This window comes from Megalops cyprinoides, chromosome 9, assembly GCF_013368585.1.
Source record: "Megalops cyprinoides isolate fMegCyp1 chromosome 9, fMegCyp1.pri, whole genome shotgun sequence".
Taxonomy (NCBI): domain Eukaryota; kingdom Metazoa; phylum Chordata; class Actinopteri; order Elopiformes; family Megalopidae; genus Megalops; species Megalops cyprinoides.
Window position 1 is genome coordinate 21,679,718 of NC_050591.1, and position 26,369 is coordinate 21,706,086.

General features: G+C 42.6%; 1 protein-coding gene across 1 annotated transcript; it reads left to right on the forward strand.

The window, feature by feature from the left end:
* The first annotated feature begins 8,418 nt into the window (after window positions 1–8,418).
* igsf10 (immunoglobulin superfamily, member 10) lies at window positions 8,419–14,193 on the forward strand. The gene is made up of 3 exons (XM_036537242.1): window positions 8,419–8,843; window positions 9,259–10,159; window positions 12,285–14,193. The coding sequence occupies exons 1-3, from the start codon at window positions 8,540–8,542 to the stop codon at window positions 14,191–14,193; spliced, it is 3,114 nt and encodes a 1,037-aa protein (XP_036393135.1). The 5' UTR covers window positions 8,419–8,539.
* Window positions 14,194–26,369: the final 12,176 nt, after the last annotated feature.

Genomic DNA, 26,369 nt, shown 5'->3' on the forward strand with positions numbered 1-26,369 from the left:
ACATGTAATAGTAATTGTAAAGTAAATAATTAGATTGTTTTATCCAGCCACTGGCTTTTGTGGCCACTGGTGTGAAATTTTTGTGGAAAAAAAATGAACAGCAATGAAATCTAAACATAGTGTATTTTTAGTTTGTAGTTTAGTTTACATGTTGATTACAATATAAACAGAAAAGGCAGTGTCCATGTTGTAATTTGCATCAAATGTACAGAGTATGAAATATACGCCAGTTTTCCAAATGCTCAGGTATCACGCAAACATGGGGAAATATAAACTGCTATAGCTAATAACTTTATGTGTTGGGGTAAAAGGCGTTAAGAAATGTCGTTGCCAATACCATATCAAAAATATAGTACATTTGAACACCACGTTGCACTCGCACATTGTTTTCTCCAAATTCAGAACTAATCTCTCAAATGTCTTGCCATGTAGAGCGTAATGACCTCATTATGCTGTAATTGCATTTTGCTTTGTTTTTGTTTTTGTCATAATGCATCTGTTTCACAATTCTCGAACAAACTGTATGATTTGCTTACACGAACGAGTTTGAATAGTAAAATATATCACTTCTAACCGTAAACGCATGGCCTGATAATCCGTTGCACTGACACTTTAGTTATCCTTGCCTGTGACAGCGGAGGAGAAGCATGAGAGAGTGGACACACTTCGAATTGCAGAAATCCGTAAAATTTTGCCTGAAAGGCTGACACCTCCGCAAAAGGGAGCATATATCCTTGAACAGCCGCCGTGGGGAAGTAATTTGAGAAGTGTGAGGTTTTTTTTTCTGCGCATATGAGGTGAACGTTGTTTTAGCATCGAAGCCTTGTCCTGCAGGATTGAAAAGAGACATGGAATACCGGGAGGGTGGGAACTAGCTGTCAGCGCTCAAACCCTACACGCTACGCGTCTTCTTGCATTCATGGTTGTCTGGACTTGAAATACAGCGGGGCATACTGGATGGGATTTCTGGATGGGATTTACAGGCGAATTCTTGGTTTACATCCCTATGGATTTTAAACGCAACTTTAAGAACAAAAAATAGCAAGAGTGGATTTTATTATTCTTTTAATCGCAAAATGCTAAAGTAGTGTGCTTGCCATATCTGACGAGGCAGAAGTAAGTATAACTATTGGTAAGATTATGGTATTATTTGTTTGAAAAGGGTATTCGGAGGGCAAAAATCAGGATCAACTTTTTTATTTTTGAAGTTACATATTTGCAAGCGTACTTAATGTAGTGTAGTTGATGGGGAAACGCATACACAAACCTGACAGTCGTCTTTGCTTTATTTTCAATTATCCGACAAAACAGTTCATTATCTTTATTTCTGGAAGGAGACGCGAGTGCGTTCTGTGTGTGTGTGCGCGCGCGCGCCTAGGAGGTTTATGGTAATGTTAAAGCAGAGAATTTTGATTGAGGACATATGGTTTCAATTCTTGCCTAATTACGTCTTGATATTCAGTTAATCTGTCGGTACTCACATTGCTGGAACCTATACTTTACATATTGTACGCAGATTAGGTGGTCTGTTTTGCGGATGATAGAAAGTCATGTATTTACAGATGAAATTTTGGACTGTGCGTAGGTGCGCTTTTTATTGTCAAGCACACAGAATAGTAAGACCATTTGTTTTTTTTTATTTATAATATCCAAATCGTTTGGGTGATGTAACGGCAACTTGATTAAGGTTCTTGTGTTGCACATATATGAATTGCAAGTGTACACAAGTACATCTGTCTGTTGAACTGCTGAAAAAAAAGTATTCCATACTTTCACTTATTTCAGACAGCATGTTAGTGTCAGTTTTGTGGTTCCGCGTTTATTGGTTTACTATCAGTTTATTACTAGACAACATGCTAGTGTCAGTTTTGTGGCTCTCCGTTTATTGGTTTGTTATATTTAAAAAGCTCAGTATTTTTCATGGATTGTTTGTACCAATTGGTCGGTTGCACTCTGAAGCACAGAGTTGCTCGCATTTTGCTTTCCTGACCATACATATCAACAGAATAAATACTTGCATTATAACGTTTTCTTCACAACAGGTATACACCATTTAATGGACACGTGACCTTTTCTACTACACTGAACGTGAAAACCCATCCCTCACCAGAATGAATGCTCTCGACCAAGGAACCTCATACCTGTGGTGGGGGTTTCTGGCGTTTATTTGTTTCTTGGTGGACAATATCCAGGGAGGTACCCCCTGCCCCAAGTCATGTGCATGCTACGTTCCCAATGAAGTGCACTGCACCTTCAGATACCTGACAGCAATACCAGGAGAGATCCAGCCAGCTGTTGAACGCATGAACTTGGGGTGTGTTTCTCTCTCTCTCTCTCTCTCTCTCTCTCTTACACACACACACACACACACACACACACACACACACACACACACACTATATACATGCACAGACACAGTACTTCTGTTTCCTTCAGTGTTTCTCAATCCTACTCCTGGAGGCCCACTGTCCTGCATATCTGCTATCTATCCTTGCTCCAAACACACCTGACTGAAATTAGTGTGCATGCTCTTGATTAAATCAGGTGTGCTCAGCTAATCAAAAGTGCAACTGATGAGTTCAGTCAGGTAGGTAGAGCAGGGAAAGATGGAAAACATGCAGAGCAGGGGGCCCTCAGGAGTAAGATTAAGAATCGGTGCCTTACATGATATTCTATGGAAATCTGCATTTGTATATTGAGTATTGATTTTCCTTTGATTCTTTTTGAATAGGCTGAATACAATCAGTTTTCTTTCTTTGTGAAAGACTGCTCCGTGCCCAACCCTGAGCCATTTTTATCTTTCTCTCTTTCAGGTACAACAGTTTAACAATATTAAAAGAAGGTGACTTTTCTGGGTTAGGCCAGCTGGAACTGTTAATGTTGCACAGCAATACCATTCATACAATAGAGGACAAGGCCTTTGATCATCTCCAGTCCTTGCAGGTACAGGACTTTTCATTCTGTACATAGTTCTCCGTACCTCATACATCTTATAAAGATCCCTGTGCAACACAAGTTTTTACAGAGCAAGATGTATCATGCTATAGATCACTATATTTCTCTACCACAGAACTTTCCTGTTCAAACAACATATCCCAATGCAGCTATTCATCACCCTTGCCCTTTAACACATTGAATCACAGTGACAGAATTTGCATGTCACTCTGAAGCATGTCAAAAGGTTACAGTTAGGTTTGGATTCTAATTTGGATTCCAATTCCTGTTTTGATTAAAATGATCTCACACAATCACATTTTGCTTAGTAGTCATGACCACATGTAAATCAAATTGAACATTAATGCATGCTATGTTTCTCTTTGTTGATCTTATAATTGTCCCTGGGTTGCCTAAGAGAGTTTCTTTGCACAGCAGAAATCTTTTTATGGGGATGTTTGCTTACATTATTACTTTCACCATTTATACAACTATAGATATTGTTGACTAGATATCTTGCTCAAAGGTACAGAAGCTGCATCCCGCCCTGGATTCAAATTGACAGTCCTCTAGATAACGGCATAGTGCATACATTTCTATACCACACTGCCACCCAGTTACCTTCATAGACTGATTGTATTATTTTCTGCAGGTCCTGAAGATGAGTTACAACAGAGTGAAAGAGATCAACAAGGAGACACTCCAGGGCCTGAGGAGCTTGGTGCGGCTGCACATGGACCACAACCGGATTGAGTTCATCAACCCTGAGGCGTTCTACGGTCTGACCGCACTGCAGCTGGTGCACCTCGAAGGCAACCTCCTCCAGCAGCTGCATCCTGACACCTTTGTCACCATGCGCTATAGCCAGATTTTTAAAGTGTCCTCTGTCAAGAACATCTACCTGTCTGACAATGCCCTGAGCAGCTTGCCCGCTGGCATCTTCTCCCACTGCACCCAGCTGGAGAACGTCTATCTCCATGGCAACCCCTGGTCATGTGACTGCCGTATGGAATGGTTTGTTGACTGGGTGGAGAGGAATACAGGTAAAGCACAGGCACGTTTGCAGATCTATAAGGAGTAAACTGTACATAGAAAGTTAGCTAGATTAAATCAGGAAGTGTTCATCGAGTGGAATATCTGAAGGCATGAATTTTAAAAAAAAGTTTTATGATAAAAGAGAAGATAGCCCTTTGCAAGACAAAAATATAGCTTATTTGTGTCCTCACATGGTCTGAGCAGCAATACAGCAGGCAGCTTATACAACATTATTTTCCATGTGTGAAAAATAAATCTTGACAACTGTGACAGGGGACTGGAATGAGTGATTTCAACTGATTTCCTCTTTGGTCTTTTTATATGGTGAAGGACAGAGAAAACAGCCTCTTATCATTTCATGTTTTCAAGAGCTCACTGATCACATATGTATTGTAACTGATATGTCTTTCTGTCTTTTCTTTCAGGGATACTCAAATGCAAGAGAGACAGAAAATATGCCAGGGGACAGCTCTGCCCTATCTGTGAATCTCCTGCAGCCTCAAGAGGAAAGAGCATTGCTCAGTTGCCACGCACTACCCTGTCCTGCACCAAGCCTTGGATCTATCCCCACCTGAAGCAAAAGAACATCACCCTGGATGAGGGAGACTACACCCCCGTTTCCCCCCGAGACTTCATTGCACCTATCGGGTCATTAGTGATGAACATAACAGACCAGTTTCACAATGACGCCAGTGTGGTTTGCACTGTCCAGAGGCCATCAGGAATGGAGAACCTGACAGTGGCGAGTGTTGAAGACGTCATCACCCTGAGTGTCTCTGTTTCCATATCCCTTATCTGTAATATTGACTACGAGCAAATTCAGCAGCTGTGGCGCATTCTGGCTACATACAGTGACTCACCTATGCGGCTTGAGAGGGGGTTGCTGCTTGCTAAAACTCCGGAAATGATCTACAGATACCGACAAAAGAGGCCGGGTAGTGGTGAGGATGACAGTGAGGATGAGGTCTTTACAGACATCGAAGCTGAGATCAAAGCTAGCCCAGCATGGCTAATGCAAGAGGAGGTCACCTTGCAGCTTGATCGTACCACCACCACCTTCTCTACTCTACACATTAAGTACACATCTCCTGTTCAGCTACGTGTCGAGAGTAAGGCGCAGAGGAAAGACAGGTACAGCTGGACCATGATCAAGCGGGACAACCTCACCCGTACTGAGCACTCAGTCCTGACTGGTGGGGTGGCTGACCTGAACTGTCAGGTCCATGGGGGTCCCAAGCCTTCCATTGACTGGATCTTAGCCGACGGTAGCAAAGTCCGTGCTCCATACAACAGTGAGGACCGCAGGATTGTAATAACAGAATCGGGGAGGCTCACCCTGAGGGCAGCTGACAGCTCAGACTCTGGGATTTACCGCTGCATTGCAACAAACTACCTGGATGCAGATGTGCTCACCTTCAGAGTCACAGTGGTGGCTCCAGATGTGGAAGAGGCAGATGTGAATGGGGTGAGGCTGTCGCATTCGCTGGGTGATAGCTTGCTTCTGGACTGTGAGTCTGCTGGTAACCCCAAGCCCTCCATTCAGTGGATCTTACCAGACCACACAGTGTTGGGCAAGTCTTACGGGAACAGAAGAATTTACCAAAATGGCACTTTAGGTATTCAAGGGCTCACAGAAAGGGACCGTGGATTTTATAGATGCCTAGCAGCTAATTACTTGGGAGTGGATTTGTTATCTTCACAGATATCCATTTCAGGAACTCGGGCAAAGACAGTTTTGGAAGGTGAGGGATCAGGCAGTGAGACTGAATCCATCCCTGAGGAAAGTGGGAACGCCAACAATGAGGTTCCTACCTCTGGCTCCTCCCACAGGACCAGTCAGGAGTCAAGGACCATCACCTCAGACAGACCATACCCCAGACACAGGTCATCACTAGGCAGAGTCTCTTCTGACAACACACAAAGGAGGCGAGGCCCTGGAAGCAGCAGGCGTCTCTGGGGAACCAGGAGGGTCTTTGGCAACACTTCCAGGAAAGCAGACCCTCGAAAATGGGCAGAATTAATGAAAAAGACCCAAAAAAGTAAAACAGCAGACAGTGAGGGTAGAACTGAGAGTGAGGGAGACACAAAGGAAGAGACTTTGAGCAAGTCCATGTCAGGGCTCTCTGGGGATGGAGACGCAGGTTCAGGAGACATCCTTGTAGAAGATGAGCTCATAGCCATTCCAAGTGCTGTCATGACAGATGCAGTGAGCACAGAGGCAAGTAGCACAAACACCAAAATTAATGAAGAAGTGACACCGTCCCCAGCCACTCGTGTCACAACCAGCCGCCGTGCTGCAGAAAGCAATGCAGTCACTCCATTTAGACCTACAGGTTATCACACCATCACCCCAAGTGGTAGTGACTCATATGCTTTTGAAAGAAGTACAAGCAAGCCTCTGAGCCTGCCAGTCACTGTGAAACTCACAGTGACAGATTCTGCAAATGAGATGCAGGTGACGTTTTCAGGCGAGACCTCAGAGATGGTCACTGGCGTAGCACCGTTGCTCATGACGCAGTACCCAAATGTGACCATGATGGACAGCCCTGGCCTGAGGGTAGAGCCAGTGGTTCACACATCCACGGACCCCAATGGCCAGACTACATTCACAGCAGTCACCACCACCGAACGCGAGCAGGACGAGATTACATTCCACACCACTCAGAGGATCAAGTCACCTCGCCTCCCCGCCGGGTCCACCATCATCTCCCGTCAACAGATCCACATTATCCCCCCAAATAAGCAGCGCACAGGAAGGAGGCGTAACTTTCCCAACAGGAGGCGGATTGTGAAGCCTAGCAGAATCGATGACATCCATGCATACCTGAACAAACTCAAAAAGCCCTCAGTGAAGCATAAAGGCAATGCAACAGTCCCGTTCACTGTCGAGGTCACCACTGACTGCGACTGTGATGACGCAGACAGCGGGATCAATGCAGGTCGCACTCAAACTCAGACAAAAGGCATTCCATTTCATGATGCCAAACCTACAGCCAGACCTGACATTCCCAGCTCTTCTCTGCAAAGAACGGAGAGACCCTTTATGACATCTCTGGACACACCACTGCTCACTACCACCACATCACCCCCTGTGACAAAAGCATATTTCAGGAATGTCATAGTCAAGTCCATCACACAGCCTCCTACTATCCAGCCTCAGTCCAGGGATGATGGATCCAGTAGCATTACGACTTCAAATGTGAATGCACCTGATCTAAGGGAGTCAGAGAGGAACACAGCCCATACTGACAGACCAAGCTCCACCAAGAAGACTAATAACTTTGGAAAGTCCTCCAAAGTCATCCGAGGCAAAATTCCCTGGGACAGACTGTTTGGGAGTAAAGGTCAGAAAGATATCCTCAACAGGTTACGTAGACCAACAAAGCTAACAACCACCACAGTGAGCACAACAACAGCTGAAACCACACCCACTACAATACCGGCAAGGACTACAACGGTGCTGCCTACTGTGGCCTCTCTAGTCCCACCTATGACCACTCCAGTGACATCTTTGGGAAAGAAAGTTGTCATTCATTCTTCAGAGACCTCATCTGATGATTATTCAGGGTCAGCTTTCACCACTGAATCACAGCCTGTGTTCAGAGTTGTCACCGCTCCCCCAACCAGTGTTCATCAAAAGGTGGCCATGGGTCAGGCCCCTACACCCCCTTCTCGTTTTCCTTCAAGATCCTCCACCACTACAGAAATCTCCCCTGCTGCCCAATCTCTTGCATCCCCACCAACAGCTAGGACTGCCGTGACAGAGAAGAGTTTTGAATCTTCATTTGGTTCTGCCTCTGGTGCTGGGGGCTCTGGTGGAGAACCTGTGCACAGATTCAGGTTCCCAGGAAGGCCACTAGGGGGATCCCGGAGGACTGGAATCAGGCGTAGAAGGCCAGTCAAGAAGACTACCACAACAACCTCTCGTACCACAGCAACTGTGACAACAGAACTTTCAACAACCTTCAAAACCACCACATCACCACCCAGGACAGTTTCACCAACTCCCGCAAACGTTCTCTCTAAGATGTCCGACACCCGGTCTAGAGACACCCCAAGCCCCAGGAGGATATCCTCTTCAACTACCACTAGCCGTACTTCTTCACGAGGTTATGTCACCACAGATTCAGAAGAAGTTGAACTGAGAAGCCCAGTATGGGCTCCCACCTCTAGCCGCCCAAAAGTGTACACAACAACTGCAAGAACAAGAACACGAACAACAACAAAAGCAACAACAACTTATCAAACTACTACCACATCAAGGCCTTCTACCACAGCACAAATACGAGCCACTTCCCCAAAAAGCAGAAGTGAAAGTTCCACTAACAACATAAGAATAAACACAAATATTAGACTCCCCCCAGGGAAGGAGAGTCAATATCCAACACCAAGACCCACAGGAAGAAGGGTCAGACCTTCTTCATTTTCTGACAGTGACAGAAAGTCAGGGAATGGGGTTAGAAGCAATCTACAGCATCCAAAGCCCACAGTGTCCTTGTCCAGGACAAGAGCTAAACCGTTTGAAACCAAACATTGGAGTCTGCCCAAAACAACAGACAAGACAAAGACTATGAACTTTGACTCCATGACCATTCTCACATCAGGGCAGAGCTATACCAATACCCCTGCACCCTATGGCAGTGATATTAACAATGCCGTATCCAAAAGGTATGATCAGCTCATGGGGCATGAAACCACCACCCCTAATGTGATTGGCTTCGAGCTGTCCACAAAGGACATACCATCAAAACCTAGGATTATCGGAGGCAATGCAGCAAGCTTCACAGTCCTGTCCAACTCAGATGCCTTCCTTCCCTGTGATGCTATAGGCAATCCTGAGCCGAACATCAGCTGGAAACGCTTGTCTGGCACAGGTAAAAATGTCACCTTAACTGAAATGCATTCACATACCTAGGCACTGTTAATAGGAAAAGAAGTGTTATGGGACCATAACCTGTTATATTGTGTTTTGAATGTCATGAAATCTTGAAATCTTAGTTTCTCTGAGCATTATAATTATTTTTTCCAAGACCTCATAACAGTGTACTGTCAGATAGAAATGAGTTTATTGAGTGTATGCATCTAGGAGGGAATTTATGTTTCCATAACTGATGCAATATGTGATATTCAGCTGATGTTTTTATATGAAAATTTTATATCGTTACAATGGATGGTTTTGTGCAAAGCATCACAGAAATAATTTATTACTGAAAGAGAAAAAAATCTTCCGTATTACAGTGTTTAATTTATTTTCACATTTCTCTCTTTTGTTTTCCTCTTGTCTTAAAGGGAGCACATTGACCATCAGAGGAAAGATGGGTAAATTCGAAGTGTTCGAGAATGGCACACTTTCAATCCAGAATGCCAACATCAAGGACCGTGGGCAGTATGTGTGTCTTGCAGAGAACGACAGTGGCTCAGACAAGCTCCTGGTGACACTGTCTGTGGTGTCCTATCCATCCCACATCCTGGAGCCCAAGGTGAGGGAGATTAAGTCTCACTCTGGGAACACAGTGGAGATCAAGTGTAGGGCTGATGGCCGACCACCGCCCCTCATCTCCTGGATTCTGGCCAACCGCACACAAGTGAGAGGCTATAACTCAGACCGTGGGAGGGTAACTGTGACCTCTGATGGGACCCTAGTAATCCAGCAAGTGACTGTGTATGACAGGGGCCACTACAAATGCATTGCCAGCAACCCAGCAGGAGCAGACACTGCCACAGTCCGGCTGCAGGTTGTTGCAGCGCCTCCTGATATTGTAGAAGAGAAACGGCAGCAGGTCAAAGCTGAGACTGGGCAGAACCTAAAGCTCCCATGTACAGCACAGGGCAGCCCACAGCCCACCGTGCACTGGGTGCTCTTCGATGGGACTGTAGTCCGACCCTTAGGTGACCAAAGTGCCAGGGAATATGTTTTTACCAATGGCACGCTGCTACTGAGAGGACTGGTGATCTCAGACAGTGGGAAATACGAATGCATTGCCACCAGCTCCACAGGGTCAGAGCGAAGGGTGGTCAGCTTGACCGTGGAGCAGATGGAAGCATTGCCTCACATTGTTGAGGCATCCCAGCGCAGTACTGAGCTGAGCTATGGGGACCGGCTCTGGCTGAACTGCACTGCCGTGGGACAACCCACGCCTAGGATCCTCTGGAGACTCCCCTCCAAAGCGCTTGTGGACCAGAGACACAGGTAAACAGTGCCCTCTTCTCAGCACAGTATGCATTGAGCAATGACAATCTGAAAGGCTGCAGTGTAGTACCTAGAAAAATCCAGCAAACCATCCTGATTGTATCTGAATGTAGTAATAAGAGGAAAGCTTAAATGTCTCAGGAAATCTCAGAAATGCATCTTTGTCATCTCACTTTCAAATTAGAATTTTTTCTATTGTGGAGTTTGATCCAGACTGGAGCCAAAGCTGGCTTGTCTAGGACATCAGGATTGCTGTTCTGTTGACAGTGGAAAAGCTGCATGATTGTATGAATGATTCAGTCAGGGTTGTTAATGGTGGGGAAAGTGAACACCCTTCCCCATTTCAGGAGCACATCAGTTCATTGAGCTCTATGAGCACATGGTCTTGTTTGTATTCATTTAGTTGAAGGTTGATTTAATTTTTTCATTTGAGTTTGAAGGAAACACAATCCTCTGCCCGATTTCTAGACCAGTTTGGTTGAATTGAAACTTAATCAGGTTTTAAGTGAAGAGATTGAGTGGCGAGATATGTTTACAACATACTTTGGGTTGCAAAGACCATATCTATTCTTCTAGTTTTGTTTAAATGATATATTGTGGTCTACTGTATAACAACAGTTAAATTCATGTAGTGCTTCCATATTTTATCTGTCATAATGCTCTATGGCTTGTGAATGTTGAGTATGCTATATGATATAGGGTTATTGCCTTGAATGAGCCTTCTAGAATCTTTTTATTATTTGATTTTCAATCACTAGAACCATTCTGTTTCTCATTCTAGAAACATTCTGACATTTGAAAGGAGGTATGCATTTCAAAGAGGTCCGATTCTTCTTTATGCAGCATAAATAATCTTCAGATAAGCTGTAACTGAAAACAAGCATTGGCCTGTACTGAACACAATTTCATTCAATCCTGAAAATGCTACTCAAGCAATTTTCTTGTTTTCATTATTGGTCACACTTAGCAGGGGAAAAACATGAGCCTAAAAGAGCAGCTGCAGTGTTTAGGAAAATAATAAACAGTACATTAGCTGAGGATGTCTGGAAATGGCTTTTAAAATAAGAACCATCTTGTATAATTTTCTATCCATTTGAGAAAGCAGTCAGAACTCATAAAAAGAAACACGAGAATAACAGTTACCTCCACATCCTGACTGTGAGCTTAATATTCTTTTCAGCAATTTACTTCATGTTTTGCCAGAAACACAGCATGCACAAAGTTGGAATAAAACAAATCCTTAAGCATTGCATTGGTGAGTAGCATTACAATGCTATTTCAGCAAATTGTGAGAAAAAGTAATGACAAATTATATAATTTTGTCAATGATTTAGGAATCATCACATTTTTTTATCTGGGCTATTTTCACAGTTTTCTGAGTTTTTTTTTTCCTGAGAAGAATATTTACCAAATGAGGAATGGCTCAGGTACCATGACCTCCCGTCAGTTTGTTATTTTTTAATTTTGTCTTACTTTTCCCTCCATATTAATGAAATATAGCCAATAGCCTTGAGTAAAAACAGACATTAAAAATAAGCTTGAGCTCTAGAGTTCTGTTGCTGGTTTTTGAGGATATTGTTCAGCTTTTCATGGATGCTGCATTCTCAGCATTATGTTTAATGTAGGAAAATAATTGTAATAACAAGAACAATACTATTTCATTGAACTTGTCAGCAGGTTTCAAAAGCACAAACAAATACTCAGAAAAAATTTCATTATTTAAAATTAAATGTAATTTTTTGCTTTATCAGGGGCCACCTGATGTTTTGCCTGCCAAGTGGAGTTTGTACATGCTGTATTTTTTTTTTTACTACAGATCTCTCGTTAAGGCACAAAACCTGAACAATATCACTGCTGGAAACACTGTAGTATGGATTTGGTAAATTGGTCAATTTGGTATAGTGCAGAAAACCAACATCTAGCGTTACCACAGAGTTTAAGAACATAGATTAAATGAACACTTTCAGCTCCCAATTGTCAGCAAAGCTAGGAAGAGGTCTGATAGTCAGGAGGGCAATTAAACATTGTCCTGGAAAATTCCCATTGCAGTCTTAATTGATCTTCATGCTAATGTTTTCCACGTGAGCATGATGCATTAGGTCCCTGTTTCTCTATCATTCTACAGGATGGGCAGTCGGATTCAAGTCCTGGACAACGGCACCTTGGTCATTGACTCTGTGAGCGATAAAGATGCTGGGGACTACCTCTGTGTTGCCCGCAACAAAGTAGGGGACGACCTGCAGCTCATGACAGTCACTGTGTCCATGAAGCCAGCCAAGATTATGACCAAGCCCTTTGGAAAGAAACGGGTGCCCTATGGCAATGACCTGAAGGTAGACTGTAAAGCCTCTGGAGCTCCTGAGCCGGAGATTTCCTGGGGCCTTCCGGATGGTACAATGTTGAACAGCGCCATGCAGTCAGATGACAGCAGGGGGCGCACCCGGCGCTATGTTCTCTTCAACAATGGCACGCTCTATTTAAACAAGGTGGGGATATCAGAGGAGGGTGACTACACCTGCTACGCTGAAAACACACTGGGCAAGGACGAGATGCACGTGCATATCACCGTGGTGATGGCAGCCCCACGCATAAGGCCACCCAGCCGCACCTATGCAAAGGTGAAGCCTGGCGGGAACATGCGCTTTGACTGTGAAGCCGTAGGGGAGCCCAAACCCAAAATCATCTGGATGCTGCCCTCCAATGACATGATCGCTGCCTCCAACGATCGCTACCTAATGCATGTCAATGGATCCCTGGACATCCGGGACGTCAAGCTGGTTGATGCCGGGGAGTATGTGTGCATGGCTCGCAATGCTGCCGGTGAAGAGACCAAGGTGTACAAGTTGGACATTGACGGCAACCCACCTGTCATCAACGGCTACCACCAGAATAGAACAGTCATCAAAGAAACAGCTGCTAAGTACTCCAGGAAGCTAATTGACTGCAAAGCAGAAGGCAACCCAGCTCCTCAGATCACCTGGATCATGCCTGACAACATTTTCATCACAGCCCCATACTATGGGAGCAGGATCAACGTTCATCCGAATGGGACACTAGAGATCCGGAATGTGAGGCCAACAGACATGGCTGAGTTCATCTGCATGGCGCGAAATGACGGGGGAGAAGCAGTCATGGTGGTCCAGCTGGAAGTCACCAGCATGTTGAGGAGGCCCATCTTCAAGAACCCCTTCAACGAGAAGGTGGTGACACGCATAGGGAAGACCACCATTCTGAACTGCTCTGCAGATGGGCACCCAATGCCAGAGATCATTTGGATGCTGCCCAATGGCACGCGCTTTGCCAATGACCCCCGCTTACCACGCTACCAGCAGGGTAGTGAAGGCAGCCTAGTCATCTACAACCCCAGCAAAGAGGACGCAGGTAAATATCGCTGTGCTGCTAAGAACCAAGTGGGCTACATCGAGAAGCTAGTGGTCCTGGAGGTGGGACAGAAGCCGTACATCCTGACTCGTCCTCGAGGAATCATCCGCGGTGTGTCTGGGGAACCCCTGTTCCTTCACTGCCTCACTGACGGCAGCCCCCGTCCCAGAATCTCCTGGAGTGTCCCAGGAGGTCATGTTCTCTCTCGACCCCAGGTGAGCGGTCGTTACCAGCTCGTGGAGAATGGAACCCTCATAATACAGGAGACATCACTCCACGACCGTGGGAACTATGTGTGCAGGGTAAAGAATGACGTGGGCGAGGCAGTGCTCACTGTCCCTGTCATCATCATCGCCTACCCGCCCCGCATCACGAATGGACCCCCCCAGAATGTGCGGGCACTGGTGGGAGTGCCTGTGCAGCTCAACTGCATGGCCATTGGGATACCCAAGCCAGAGATCACCTGGGAACTGCCAGACCGCTCCATACTGTCCACCGCCGGAAGGGGCCGGCCCACGGGCAGTGAGCTGCTCCACCCCCAGGGGACACTTGTCATTCAGAGACCCACCAGCTCAGATTCTGGAACCTACAAGTGTGTGGCTAGGAATGACCTGGGCACAGACTCCAGGGTCACCTACGTCCATGTGCTGTGACAACCTACAGGGGACGTTGAATGTTAAAACAATCAATGACAACAGATACCTGTATGCTCACACCCATTTCCATTTCAATGCAAAATGCATCACAGCCAGGGAGGAACCTGACTACACTCTGCACTGACAATTGAAGTCCAGTACTTGTGGAATGTCTGAGTTTACTTACTTCTTGTATCAGTTAAATAAGGAGCAGCAGGAGATGAATAATGCGAGAAGGAGAAAGAGAGAGAGAGACTCTACAGTGCAGAGGATTGCTCTCTGATGGACGCCTGGGAACAGTGAAGTGTTATTTTTATTGTAACTATACGGGGTCTGGAAACTTCACAAGTGTTTTTCATTTTAGCTTTTTGAAGGGGCCAGTGGCCTGGGTCTGAGAAGCAAGTCTGCATGCGGAGAGCAAGCGCCAGGCCCCGAGCAGCTAGAAATCCAGTTACGACCCATGAGATCGGTTCTGGAAACTTTCAGCAAGCACACTAATCCCTAGAGGATACTTCCCAAAGTTCAGGTGCTGGAAAACAATGGGCCTCAACTGACTCATGTGCAGTGAGAGAGAGAGGCTAGGGGGAATGGTAGAGATTCTGGGCTAGTCCACAGCTTATATTTTTACATTTTATTGTGTCAGATCAATTTTCCTGTTAACAAATTATGAAACAATATCCACCTTTGGCTCTATACCGAAGATACATCTGACAAATTTTACACACTGGATTAATATATTTTAATACCAAAATGTTCTCTTTGTACCCCCACATGACTTTTTAAAGCCTGTGTCAAAGACAGTCATGTGCTGTTTATTTTTCTTCCATCAGAATGCTTTTGATTTTGCAAGTGCAATGTTTGCATCAGGATATAGATCAGCAAGTATGGATGTAAATGAATTATATTTTTTCTCTACACCTTTATTTTTCAAATCTTGTTCATACAATTTTTCAAAGTAAATTCAAATGTACATTATCACTTTTAGTAATAATATATTTATGCCTTTTTATGAATGAAGACATTTCGTGGTACCTAAGCACACAATTAAACCAAAGGTGAAATGTAGTGGTGTTGAATTTCCGGTCTTCACATTCCAGTGTTGTACTCCGTGCAGTGTGTCCAATGCCGACACATCAGGAGACAGGAATCATTTTATTTATTTTGTGTTATTTATTATTTATTGAATTGGCTTGTGCTCTTATCTGAAGAGACTTACAAGACTGTTGTGCCAAAATACCCTAAATGCATGCCACAAGATTAACAAAGGCAACATATATACAGAACAATCAGTAATATGGTGATCAGGAATCAAGCTACAGAACACTTCTGTTACATAAGCGTATAACAGCACCTGTTTTAGAAAACACATAGCATATAACAGATTAACCTGTACATTATACATTGCTACATATTAACATACAGATAGACCCAAAAAATGGTCTGTGAGAACAATAATATCTTTTCTTATAGTGTTCATGTGGTGCCAAATAATGCTTCGCAAGAGCAAGATTACTCTGCATCATATTAATATACTGATAGTGCCGACAGTAATCTGTCAGAGCAATAGTACTTCCTGTGGTAAAGTTAGATAGGAAAGTCTGCACTACAAGAGTGTGATCTCACTGTCTGGAGCCTGTTTCCTGTCAGACGCAAGCTTTGACATAGCACAGTGTTATATGCACATGTAACAACCAATAATGTAATTACTATGAATAATATAATAATTTTCATTATGTAATAAATTCTCAATTTATAATGTAATAAAACTGGATAATGACATAACTTCCAGATAATGTAATAAGCTTGTTGAACGGATAATACAGTAATGTTTATTACCTTAGCAGGGGAGTGAAATTTTTATGATTTTTTTTTACTTCAATGAATAACGTATCAAATCACTGTCTTTATGTTGTCTCATTCATTTTAACTGTCACATGCACAGGCACCCACAAACACATATACTGACAAGTGCACATACACATACTCACACACACACACACACACACACACATATTTCACCAATTTTTTAACCTTATAGGTTAGGCCTAGAGTGAAATTAAAAAACATTTTTTTGTTATTCTGTCCAGTTTTTTCACAGTAAGTTACAAAGACTTTACAAAGACTCCTGTTGTTCAATGTGAGGTTGGGGTACACTATTTGAGATCCTTGTATGATGTTCTCTATATAGCTTGAAATATGCATCATTTCCTATTCTGAGATTTTTCCTTCATATAGCTGAAAATATACATGGACTTGTATTTTTTACGTCAATTCCATTTCATTCTCAGGAAGCTTTAATTCTTACATTTGGTATTCAGTAGTTTATAAATTAATATTTGTTGTTTCTTTGAATTCTGAGTATCCTTATAGGATGTTATAAATGAATCTCAAATGCTGTAATCACCCATACTGAAAAGGTTGTTTTCCTCCTAACCCTGGGAGACCAAGCTATATTTTCTCTGATAGAGATATTACCTGTGTGTGTGTGTGTGTGTGTGTGTGTGTGTGTACATGCGCGATTGTGCTTGTGCTTAGGTGCATGTGACACTTGAAATGAAGGAGAAAATGTTATCCATTCAACAAGATTATTACATTATCCAGAAATTATTCCATCCAGATTATGAATTATAAATGCTAAATTGTTACACTATTTTTACATTATCCAGAATTATTATTTACAATTATTACATCAGTTACTGTAGCACATGTGCATAACTTGAAGCGAGGGAAGCTAAAGTTGATTTTGTATCAGAGTAATATGCTTTATGATGATGCAGTAGCTACATCACACCACAGTGTGTATATTTTTATTCATCTAATTTGTTTAACAGGCACACTTAGTTACATTGTGTATTTTACCCATCCAAAATGAAGGATGTACACACTGGAGCATTAGGACATATCAAGGGTTCCAGCTATAATCTGAACACCCAACCACCTGGTCACACATGGAGTACCCAAATGAACTGCTTTACATTGCTTATGTGGACATAATCAGAACAAATGCCTTTCAGCACTACTCCTCCCTGACCTCGTCAGGATTGTTAACTTGGCTGGATTCTGATGTTATTAGCAGGTGTCACACGAGTCACCATAACAACAATCAATGGAAAACAGTACTGATAAAAAGAAGCAGAGGAACAAAAGAGCATAAATAGTCAACATCTCAGCATCAAACCACAGTAAAGGCATTCATCAATGTTTTGATTTAAATATGTGAATGATACCTTTTGTATGAAATTGTATGTTTTGGTCACCCATATTTTTGGGTTCCACGTATCACAATCTCTTCTCTAAAAAATGCAGTGCGTAATCATTTTGACCTGAGCATGACCTTGAGGTACAGGCAACAAATGACCATAGCTCTGGCAACTAAATTTAACTACAGAACTTGATGCTGTTTGATTTTACTGCTATCATATTGCCTAATATTACTCCTGCAGATACCACAGCTGTTAGTAATACGAGAACAATGGGTTCTGCTACTGACTACAGCCATATTTTGTACCTGACAGGAAGTTAGGATGGTGGTGGGGAAGGGGGTTGATATGATAAATTACTTTGCATATGAGGAGAACTATAATGATTGCTCTGCTGAGGCCAGTCTCTTGAGCCATTGTTTTTATGATCCTGCTTTAGCTGGTCCCTCCCTACATTTTCACAGTTTTAGGGTGATGGGAGTTTTTAAAATAATTACCTCTGTGCCTACGAGCTGCTGTTTACTCATTGAAACTGGAGAAACCCCTCTATCCCAGTGCTAAAGGATATGAATATGAATGTGAAAGGATGGAGACTAGAAAAATTGTCCAAAAAGGCAATGACATCCAAATCCATCTTATCTATGAATGTGGCTGCCTGGCCATAACCCTTAGCCTACCCCTAGCCCTGAACCGAGCCCTAATCCTAACCCTACCCCTAAATCTAATAGTAGCTGAATTTGTAATGTCTAGCACGAAGGATAGTTAATGCTTAGACAGTGATCTTCCTCTGGCTACAGCCAGCATCTGTTAGATTTTTAGTGGAAATTCAATGCCTTTGCTTAGTGATTACTCAATGATTCTATTGACTCCCTTAAGACCCCATTTCTCATGTAAATCTTGTCATAGGCTCTAATCAGTGGTGTTGTGGAGAACCATAGACACAGTGCTGAAAGCTTGCAGTTTTCTTTAAAATGGTAGAGAAATTGACAGTCTGTCCCTTACAATGCAGGTAAATTGTTCTTTTGTGCCTGCCATCTGTAAACCAATTCCTAAATTAAGGACAATGCATGGAATAAAAAAACTCTGCAACAAGTTATGTTCAAAAGTTGTTCTACAGAATCATAAAGCAATTCCAATTAAACTGAACTTGAAGAGCTGTTGGGAATAAGGGCCAGCTTGCATGTGTGAACAAGGGCCAGGTTAAAAGTGGCTACAGTACATTTGTTCAGTTCATGTTTACACTCTTGCTTTATCCCTCTCTTTAGACCTCTGCTGCCAGGAAAATGGGGCTGAACAGTCATTTGAGAGGAGTCATTTAAAACAAATGTCTGAGGAGAGTCTGACAAAGACTCCATGGCTGGAAACAATTTCAGTGTAAATTGCAGTAATTATGAACTGCTTTTAATGATGATGGTGAAAAATGGAGGAAAAACTTCCTAGCTCCTGTTGTCAGATGAATTAGCAGTACCAGTCCAGAATTCACAAGTTTCAGCAGCTCATACAAATGCACTTTTGTTATCCCAACAGCTCAGGCTTCAAATGGACCACTGTGTCATCCCGTATGTTCTCAGTCATTTGAACGTTTGTGGCATTTTTATGAATACAACTGATTTGTACAAATTATGTACAAAGCAGCTCTGATGAATATCTGAATCTAATTTCAACAGCTCTGGGACAGAATTCAGTGCCACTGTGCATCAGCAGCCTGGACACTGCACAAGATGGGGTCCACTTTCTACCTCTTCCAAATGAATGTCCTGGCACAAAGTAGACAAATGTGCCCTTAACTCTAGGTAAAATGTCCTTTATTCTGAGAGCACGTCATTCCGTTTTGGAGTTTTAGGGTGGATATTACTGGAATAACTGGAAGTGAAATATGAACATAAATTTTTTATGATTATTTTTCCAGAAGAAGAACCAGGACTAGAACAGTTGCAAGTATCAGGGACTGGGAAGGTAGATTGGGGAAATTCTCCTTTTCACTGTGGAATGTGGAAAATTCTTCGTGACATTGCATAAAGTGCTTACATGTGTGCATGAGGACACCAAAAGACAATAAATTAGACTAGCAATAAGGTTTCTACAACAAACACATGTTTCACAAGCTATTGTTTTGCTAGAGCTGGTTAATCATTCAGATGAATGACTTTGGATCATGCTGGCTTTTTTCTATTTCTTGTTTCAGGTTAACATTCCCAAAGTGAGGGTCTGGACAGTTTGTATCATCACAGATATTTACAGCAGCAGCAGACATACGATTTTCTCATTCGTGCCTCTTCCCGAGGGGGCCATAGAGAAAATGCTGAAGTTAAATAACTGCAGTGTAAAAATGACTTCATGATGACCCTTTCTCAGAGGGAACACTTTCACTCACATGCTTGGCCATGCCATGCCAACTTTCCATGTTGAATTTCCATGTGTACCTCTCTGAAGGCTTTTGATGAGAGATTGCCAAGGTATAACGTAATCCATTTCCTTCTTTCTTCACATTTGAAGGGAAAAGAAAAAAAAAACTGAATGAATGGTTTTCAAGAACAACAGTGAAAAAGAGGTCAGTCTGACCTTCAGCACTTTAGTTTTCTGAATAGGGAGAGATGTCCAGCCAGAAACATGTGTAGGATAAGATCACATGTGCAGATTAAGGGAGATACTTACAGAAATGGGTCAGACCTGCCAGGATTGGTGTGTGTTGTAAATGTTCTGGGACCAGGACAAAGCCTGATCCATATCAAGAAAATACATTAGAAACATTACATTACAAACACCCCATTAGTTTGAAAAATCAGTCGTATTTGTTATTGATCTCTGATGTCTGAAGAGTCATCAGGCCTCAAACACCCGGTCTGTCATTAGTCAACAGCCTTTCATCTGTGCTCCCCCACTGGGGCAGTGGGCCACAGCAGGGATTGAGAGTGCAGGGGAGGTGCAGGCCGCACATCACAGACAGAGCAAACAGACAGCAGAACCCCCGGTCCCTGTGTGGGCCCCGTGCTGTTTATTTTCTCTCCCCTGACTGAGGCAGAGGGGAGCCCCAAACAGGAGCCCAGGTTCTCTGTTATTGTGATTAATGACAGGACACTAATGACCCTCCCAACCCCCCCAACCCTGGTCCCCATCCGCTGACCCCTTCCTTTCCATTCAGAGCTGGAATCTGAGGGCCTGTCTCCTTAAACACATTGGTTTATTATCATTACTTATTTTCTTAGTACTCAGTATCCTGGGTGAGATGTGGCATTCATCATTTTAAACTAGTCATATTCTATAACCCATTACCACAGCTGATTTTTTTTCTACAGCAAGGAAAAACACCAAGGAAGAATACATTTTCTCAAAATATAAAGTACAGTACAGTAGGGACACATGACCCCACAGGTCGTGAGTTCTTCCCTCCCACTGCTCCATAGTGCTGTTATAATGTTATCATGTCAGCATGCATAGTTACGTACAGCCTCCAAAGCCCAATTGGATGGCTGTCACAAACCCTCGTCAGCTTGTCCTTGAGTGTTTACTGTTTGTGTTATGGTCCAGCCAAGTGAGGAGACAGGGGTTAGTTACCGCTGATGGCCTGTTAGTCTGATTAATTGTTCCACGACACGTTCTCCTGTGACAATTTATGGAACTGCAACTCCACAGGAAGGTCTCGGATACAGATTTGGACTTCCTTGTGGATATGCCAGGCTTATCCTCACCGTTTTAGAGAGATCCACACTGCAACAAAAGGAAAACAAATGAGAAGTGAGTGAGAAACCCTGCCTGCAGAGGGAGACTTAAGTGAGCGGAAAGAGAGGGATTCCAGTGAGGAGCAAGACATACTTTTGGTTAGTTTCAGGAATTCCACTCCACATAATTTTCAGACTCTTTGAACATTATACATTACACAAAATCAGTCTGAACATGGAAACTTGGAGACCAGTGTAGGCAGAAGAATTGCAATGGCCAAGTAAAATGTAATTGATTATCCCAATGTTTAGCAGAGATTGGCACCACCTATGGCTGTTAAGTTCACAAGCACTTCAGAACAGAAAAATGCTGGACAAAAAACTGGACTGCAGTGGGACTGTCTTTGGCTAACTTTGTTTCTACCCAGAAGGGGTTAACAACACTCTGCTATATATGGGGGATCAGTGTGTCTCTCTGTGTTCTCCACACTGTCTGAATTTCACACCTGAGTATGAGAATCCACACCTTCGCCTTCCAGACACAAGGCAGAGATTCATCTTGTTGCTGCTCTGCAGAACCTGCAGGCTCAGGGATGGTGCTCCCAGTGCTACACCCCTGTCCTGAAGGAATTTGGGCATGGTTGGAAAGACCCCCCCCCTTCCCTGGGATAACTGTTTCCAAAGAACCAAACCACCTACCTGCATAATCTGTGTATGCAGGGTCTCATGTCACTCCTGTATAACATCCAAACCAAAAGTGCAATCCAAAGAGCAAAACTATGCCGAGCCTATCTATCATCCTTGTGGGGGAGAGGGTGATAGGTAGAAATGATTTTCACCCAATGATAGTGGAGCCAGAGAGCAACTTGCGCAAATAACCACATTCACCACAGAAACTCATGAACATGCTGTGGAATTACAGTTGTGGTAAGAGTTTCTACAAGAGAGTGGAGCATATTTATGTTGCATTGAAGTTCCCTCATCTGTTAGAGCTTCCCCTACACAAGCCCCCAACACACACAATCACAGCAACAGTCAAGCATTCCCTGATGCACACACATCAAATTCTCTCTGCAGTTATCAAAATCAGATATGCTGCTTGATGTGATGTCTGACAACACCACAACTCTTACTGTACCTGCAAGGTGAAAGACTTTTTTTTTAGCTAAATGGAGGCACAAGATCATAGTAAATGTACCCTGTGTGACAGAGTATTATGGATTGGCCATTCAGCAAGCCATAACATTCATTAATTTTGTATCATGACAAAGCTCACTGGTACATTATTTGTTGATGGGTAGAGTGAGCAGAAGCTATTACGTGAAGTGTTTTATATTTAGGAAACTTAGAATATACATTTTTAAAGCATTTCCCTCAGCACACTGATAGGATATCTTCTAAAGCAGTGTTTCTCAATCCTACTCCTGGAAGCCCATTGTCCTGCATATCTTCTATCTATCCTTGCTGCTTGATTAGACCAGATATGCTCAGCTAATCAAAAGTGCCACTGATGAGTTCAGTCAGGTAGGTAGAGCAAGGATAGATTGAAGATATGCAGTACAGTGAGCCTCCAGGAGTAGGATTGAGAAACACTGTTCTAAAGCATTAGTGCAAGTATTTTGCTGAAGAGTAAAAGATTCCCAACTGGGCTTTGAGACTACAACCTTCTAGTTATAAGGTTATATGCATAAGTACCACTCTGCCAGTTTCTTTAGCGTTTTGTGAAAGGGAGGATTGCGGGACACAGTTGATAGGTGTAACATGATGTGCAACCACAGTTCAGACTTCATCTTTGCCTATCTCAGGTTCCTGAAATCACAGGAAATTGCTGCCACTTCAAGCACTGTGGTTATGGCTTACCACTGAAATTCCATTCAATCTGCTGAGTAGTCAAGAACAAAGCGATGGAATTCTGTAGTCTTGCACAGCAGACCAAGACCAATTACACAACAGCATACCCTCTATTCCCAAAGAGACACAAGGCCTACTGAAGAGGGCTTGTCTTTCTGTGGTTCAATAAAATAAAATCTCACTGTTTCCACTGGGGAGAGGAGCGCAGGAGTGAAACTATCTGGAATACCAACATAAATGAAATACATTTATATTGTAGTGAAGGGATGCACATAACCTTTCATAATTTATACTCTCTCTTTCCTTTGAACCCCTTATTAAACAGGAACTGAAGAAAATTATACATACTAGATTTTTTTTAATTTTGGAATCACTAGATGGTGCTAATGAGATATATGACAAGAGGATCCTGGCTGACACAACCCACCCAACTCTTAGTAGAACAAAGCCATAATATTTAACTTCTGTAGACTCCAGGCCCTTGTCAGCTAATAATACAGCCCAAACGGGAATATGCAGTGTGCTGGACTGTAGGGCTCAGCCTGCACTGATACAAGTGATTTTACCAATTGAGCCACCCTATACCCTTAACAATGATGCAGTTTAATCTCAACAGAATTGCACAAAGCAAACTCATATTGTTCACAATGAATTTTATTCCAGAAAACACACAGGTAACATTTATTCTACAGTTGATGTTCTATAAATCCTCCTTGTCAACTGCTTTCTTGGGTTCAAACCACAAGTGCTTGATTGGATTGAGGTCTAAGGATTGAGATTGCCAGTTGAGAACAATGAATTTATGCTGGGGTAACCATTTTCTGTAGATTTAAATGAATGGTTTGGATGCTTCTTGGCAGAGGTAACCAGGTTTTTGGCCCAATGTCCTTCTATATGTTGGAGTTCATGACATGTTACAGCTCACCCCAGTGTGTAAGAGATTGACACCATCATGATTTTTAAGTCCAGGTAAAAATGTTCATTTTTAGTTTTCCCTCTGATAAGTGTTCCTTGTTATTTTATTATGCCTCCTTTTTAAACTTTTTAGCCTTATCATAGAATGTGGGTAGTCTTAATGAGCACAATGTTAAATTTGACTCATCTCATTCTAAAACCTGAGTCACTGGCACTCGTTCTGGGGCCTGACCTTGAATCTGAGTCAGCAATCGGATCTGAGTCAGCAGTTGCAGGGCCTGACCCTGCATTTAGTCAACATTTGTAGAATAGGATCAGATTCACTTTCACTTCTTTTCACATTTACTACATATGTAACAGAAATATGTAGTTAATATATGTAGAAAATGTGAAAAGGAGTCTCTTCCATTGTGCTTTAATGAACTGCCTGAGACTAGTCCTTGGAGAGAGGCTGGGGGAAATTCCTGATCACCACTACTGATAAACAGGCTGTTACCATGTTACAATACCAGGTCATTGTATGATCAAACTATGAGAAAATGGCTGATTTGGCCTCTGACCAGTTCTGTGGAATCTGCGTATTGATATTAGTTAATGAATTAATGAATGAATAAAGTTAATGAAACCTCAGACTTACCGTGCTTTGTAAATTTCTTCCCCAGTGTGAGCAGAAGCAAACACTGTACATTGATTAAAAAATGTCTGGATTGGTGCAATCTAGAAATGTCTCTGGTAATTGGCAGAAGGAGTTTCACTTTTTTAAAATAAATCTTCCTATTCTACCATGTTTGAATAGTCCTTGTTTATAAATTATTCTCATCATGTTAACGAACACCTGTCAAAGACACATCTGTTTCAGATGAATTCACAATTTGTTTACACAAAATATTCAGCTTTTCATTCCACGATCCATTGAGTATTTTATGAAAGGTCAGAAATCATACTTAATAGCCATGGTGTATGGTGTAGCTAGCAGGCTGCACATTTTTCAAGATGACATGACATGTTTAATGACATGTGGCTTAAACCCAGACAGCTATTCAACTGTAAGAATAATCATTTTACACATTTCGGAATGTTCCACTGTAAACATTGACAGATCGCAGAGTAGCGGCAGCCAAAGTAATCATGTTTTTATTGGTTTATGTGAGGACAAAGGTTACATTGATCAAAAACTGATAAAATGTTGCCTTTATGAAATCCTTAGCACATGTTTTCCATGTGCACAGTAAAAGTATCCCATAAGCAGTGTATTTATTGATACATTTTTAAATTGCTTGACACAAATAAAATTTAAAAAAAAAACTGAAGTTGTTTTACAATCTGAACACAAAGGGTTGAGATTTGTGTGCAGGGACCATGAGATCAGGTAACACTTTTACACAAATAGCACCCTATGAAACACACACTCCATGTTTCCTGCCAAGAGGTAGTACGTGCCCCAATTCATGCATGTCTTACGTTCATTCCAAAGTGAATTCCACATATGCACATGCACATGCACTCATTCACACACACATGCACACACATACACGTACCATCCATCTTTAAGATTGTAATGTAAACTTGTGGTGTGTCTCCCTCTCTCCCTCACATACATACACAAACACTAATCTTCTTTGGCACACACCTTGTGGCACAGGTCATGGCACTTTCCCTGGGTATCACCAGTTTTCTTCAGCGTGATACAGACTGCAACCCTTACATCCATGTTCCCACTTCCTGTTGTGTCTGAGAAGGGTCTGGTTACATGTCAGCATATATAACTCAAACATTAAATGTATCTGTCAACACTGTTCAGACCAGGTCAAGCAGATCAATATGCTTATCATCCCCCCTCACCCTAGCCCCTAAATGTACTGGATCATAGTGTGGTCTGAAGTTGTAGATGACAATTACAACAATTGTCTGCACAGTAGTCTGTGGCTTGAGGCTCCTATGCTAATAACCAGAGTTCCACCCTCCAACCAAATATTTTGTCCACATTATTTTGGAGAGAAGAGTGTATCTTTCTCCATATTCCAGGAGATGGCACCAGTGGGAATGCTGGGTTCCTTTTTTTCTGCTTGCACACCATGTGTCACTTGGGGCTCATACAGTAAGCGTTTTACTATGTCTTCAAGTAATACGTATTTAATACACATGCACACATCTAATAACATGAGTATAGCCGTCATTGTCTAATTACTTTTGGATACATGGCATGTTTGGTGTTAATAAGAGTGACTTAAAAATTAAGAATCAAATCCATTATATCCAATATCCAAGATATTGCTCTTGAAATGCTCGTGTATGTTTGGGAAGCGGTTTTTCCCCTAATAAGGTGCTGACCAGATGCAGGCGTGTACCTGGGTGCTGTATTACAGGAGTGAGCAAGAGAGAATCATTCTTTTCTTCTCCTCTCATGTGGCTTGCCAGTTTTCTGTTTGCCCATAGCTTCCCTGAGCTTTATGTTTACTTTCTGTTAAACTAGTTTACTGTACTGTTGATATGTTTTCTAGCAAGCAAAGTTCCAATTAGCTGTTGTTATCCACAGGTGCAACTAATTATTATCCACAGGTGTAACAAG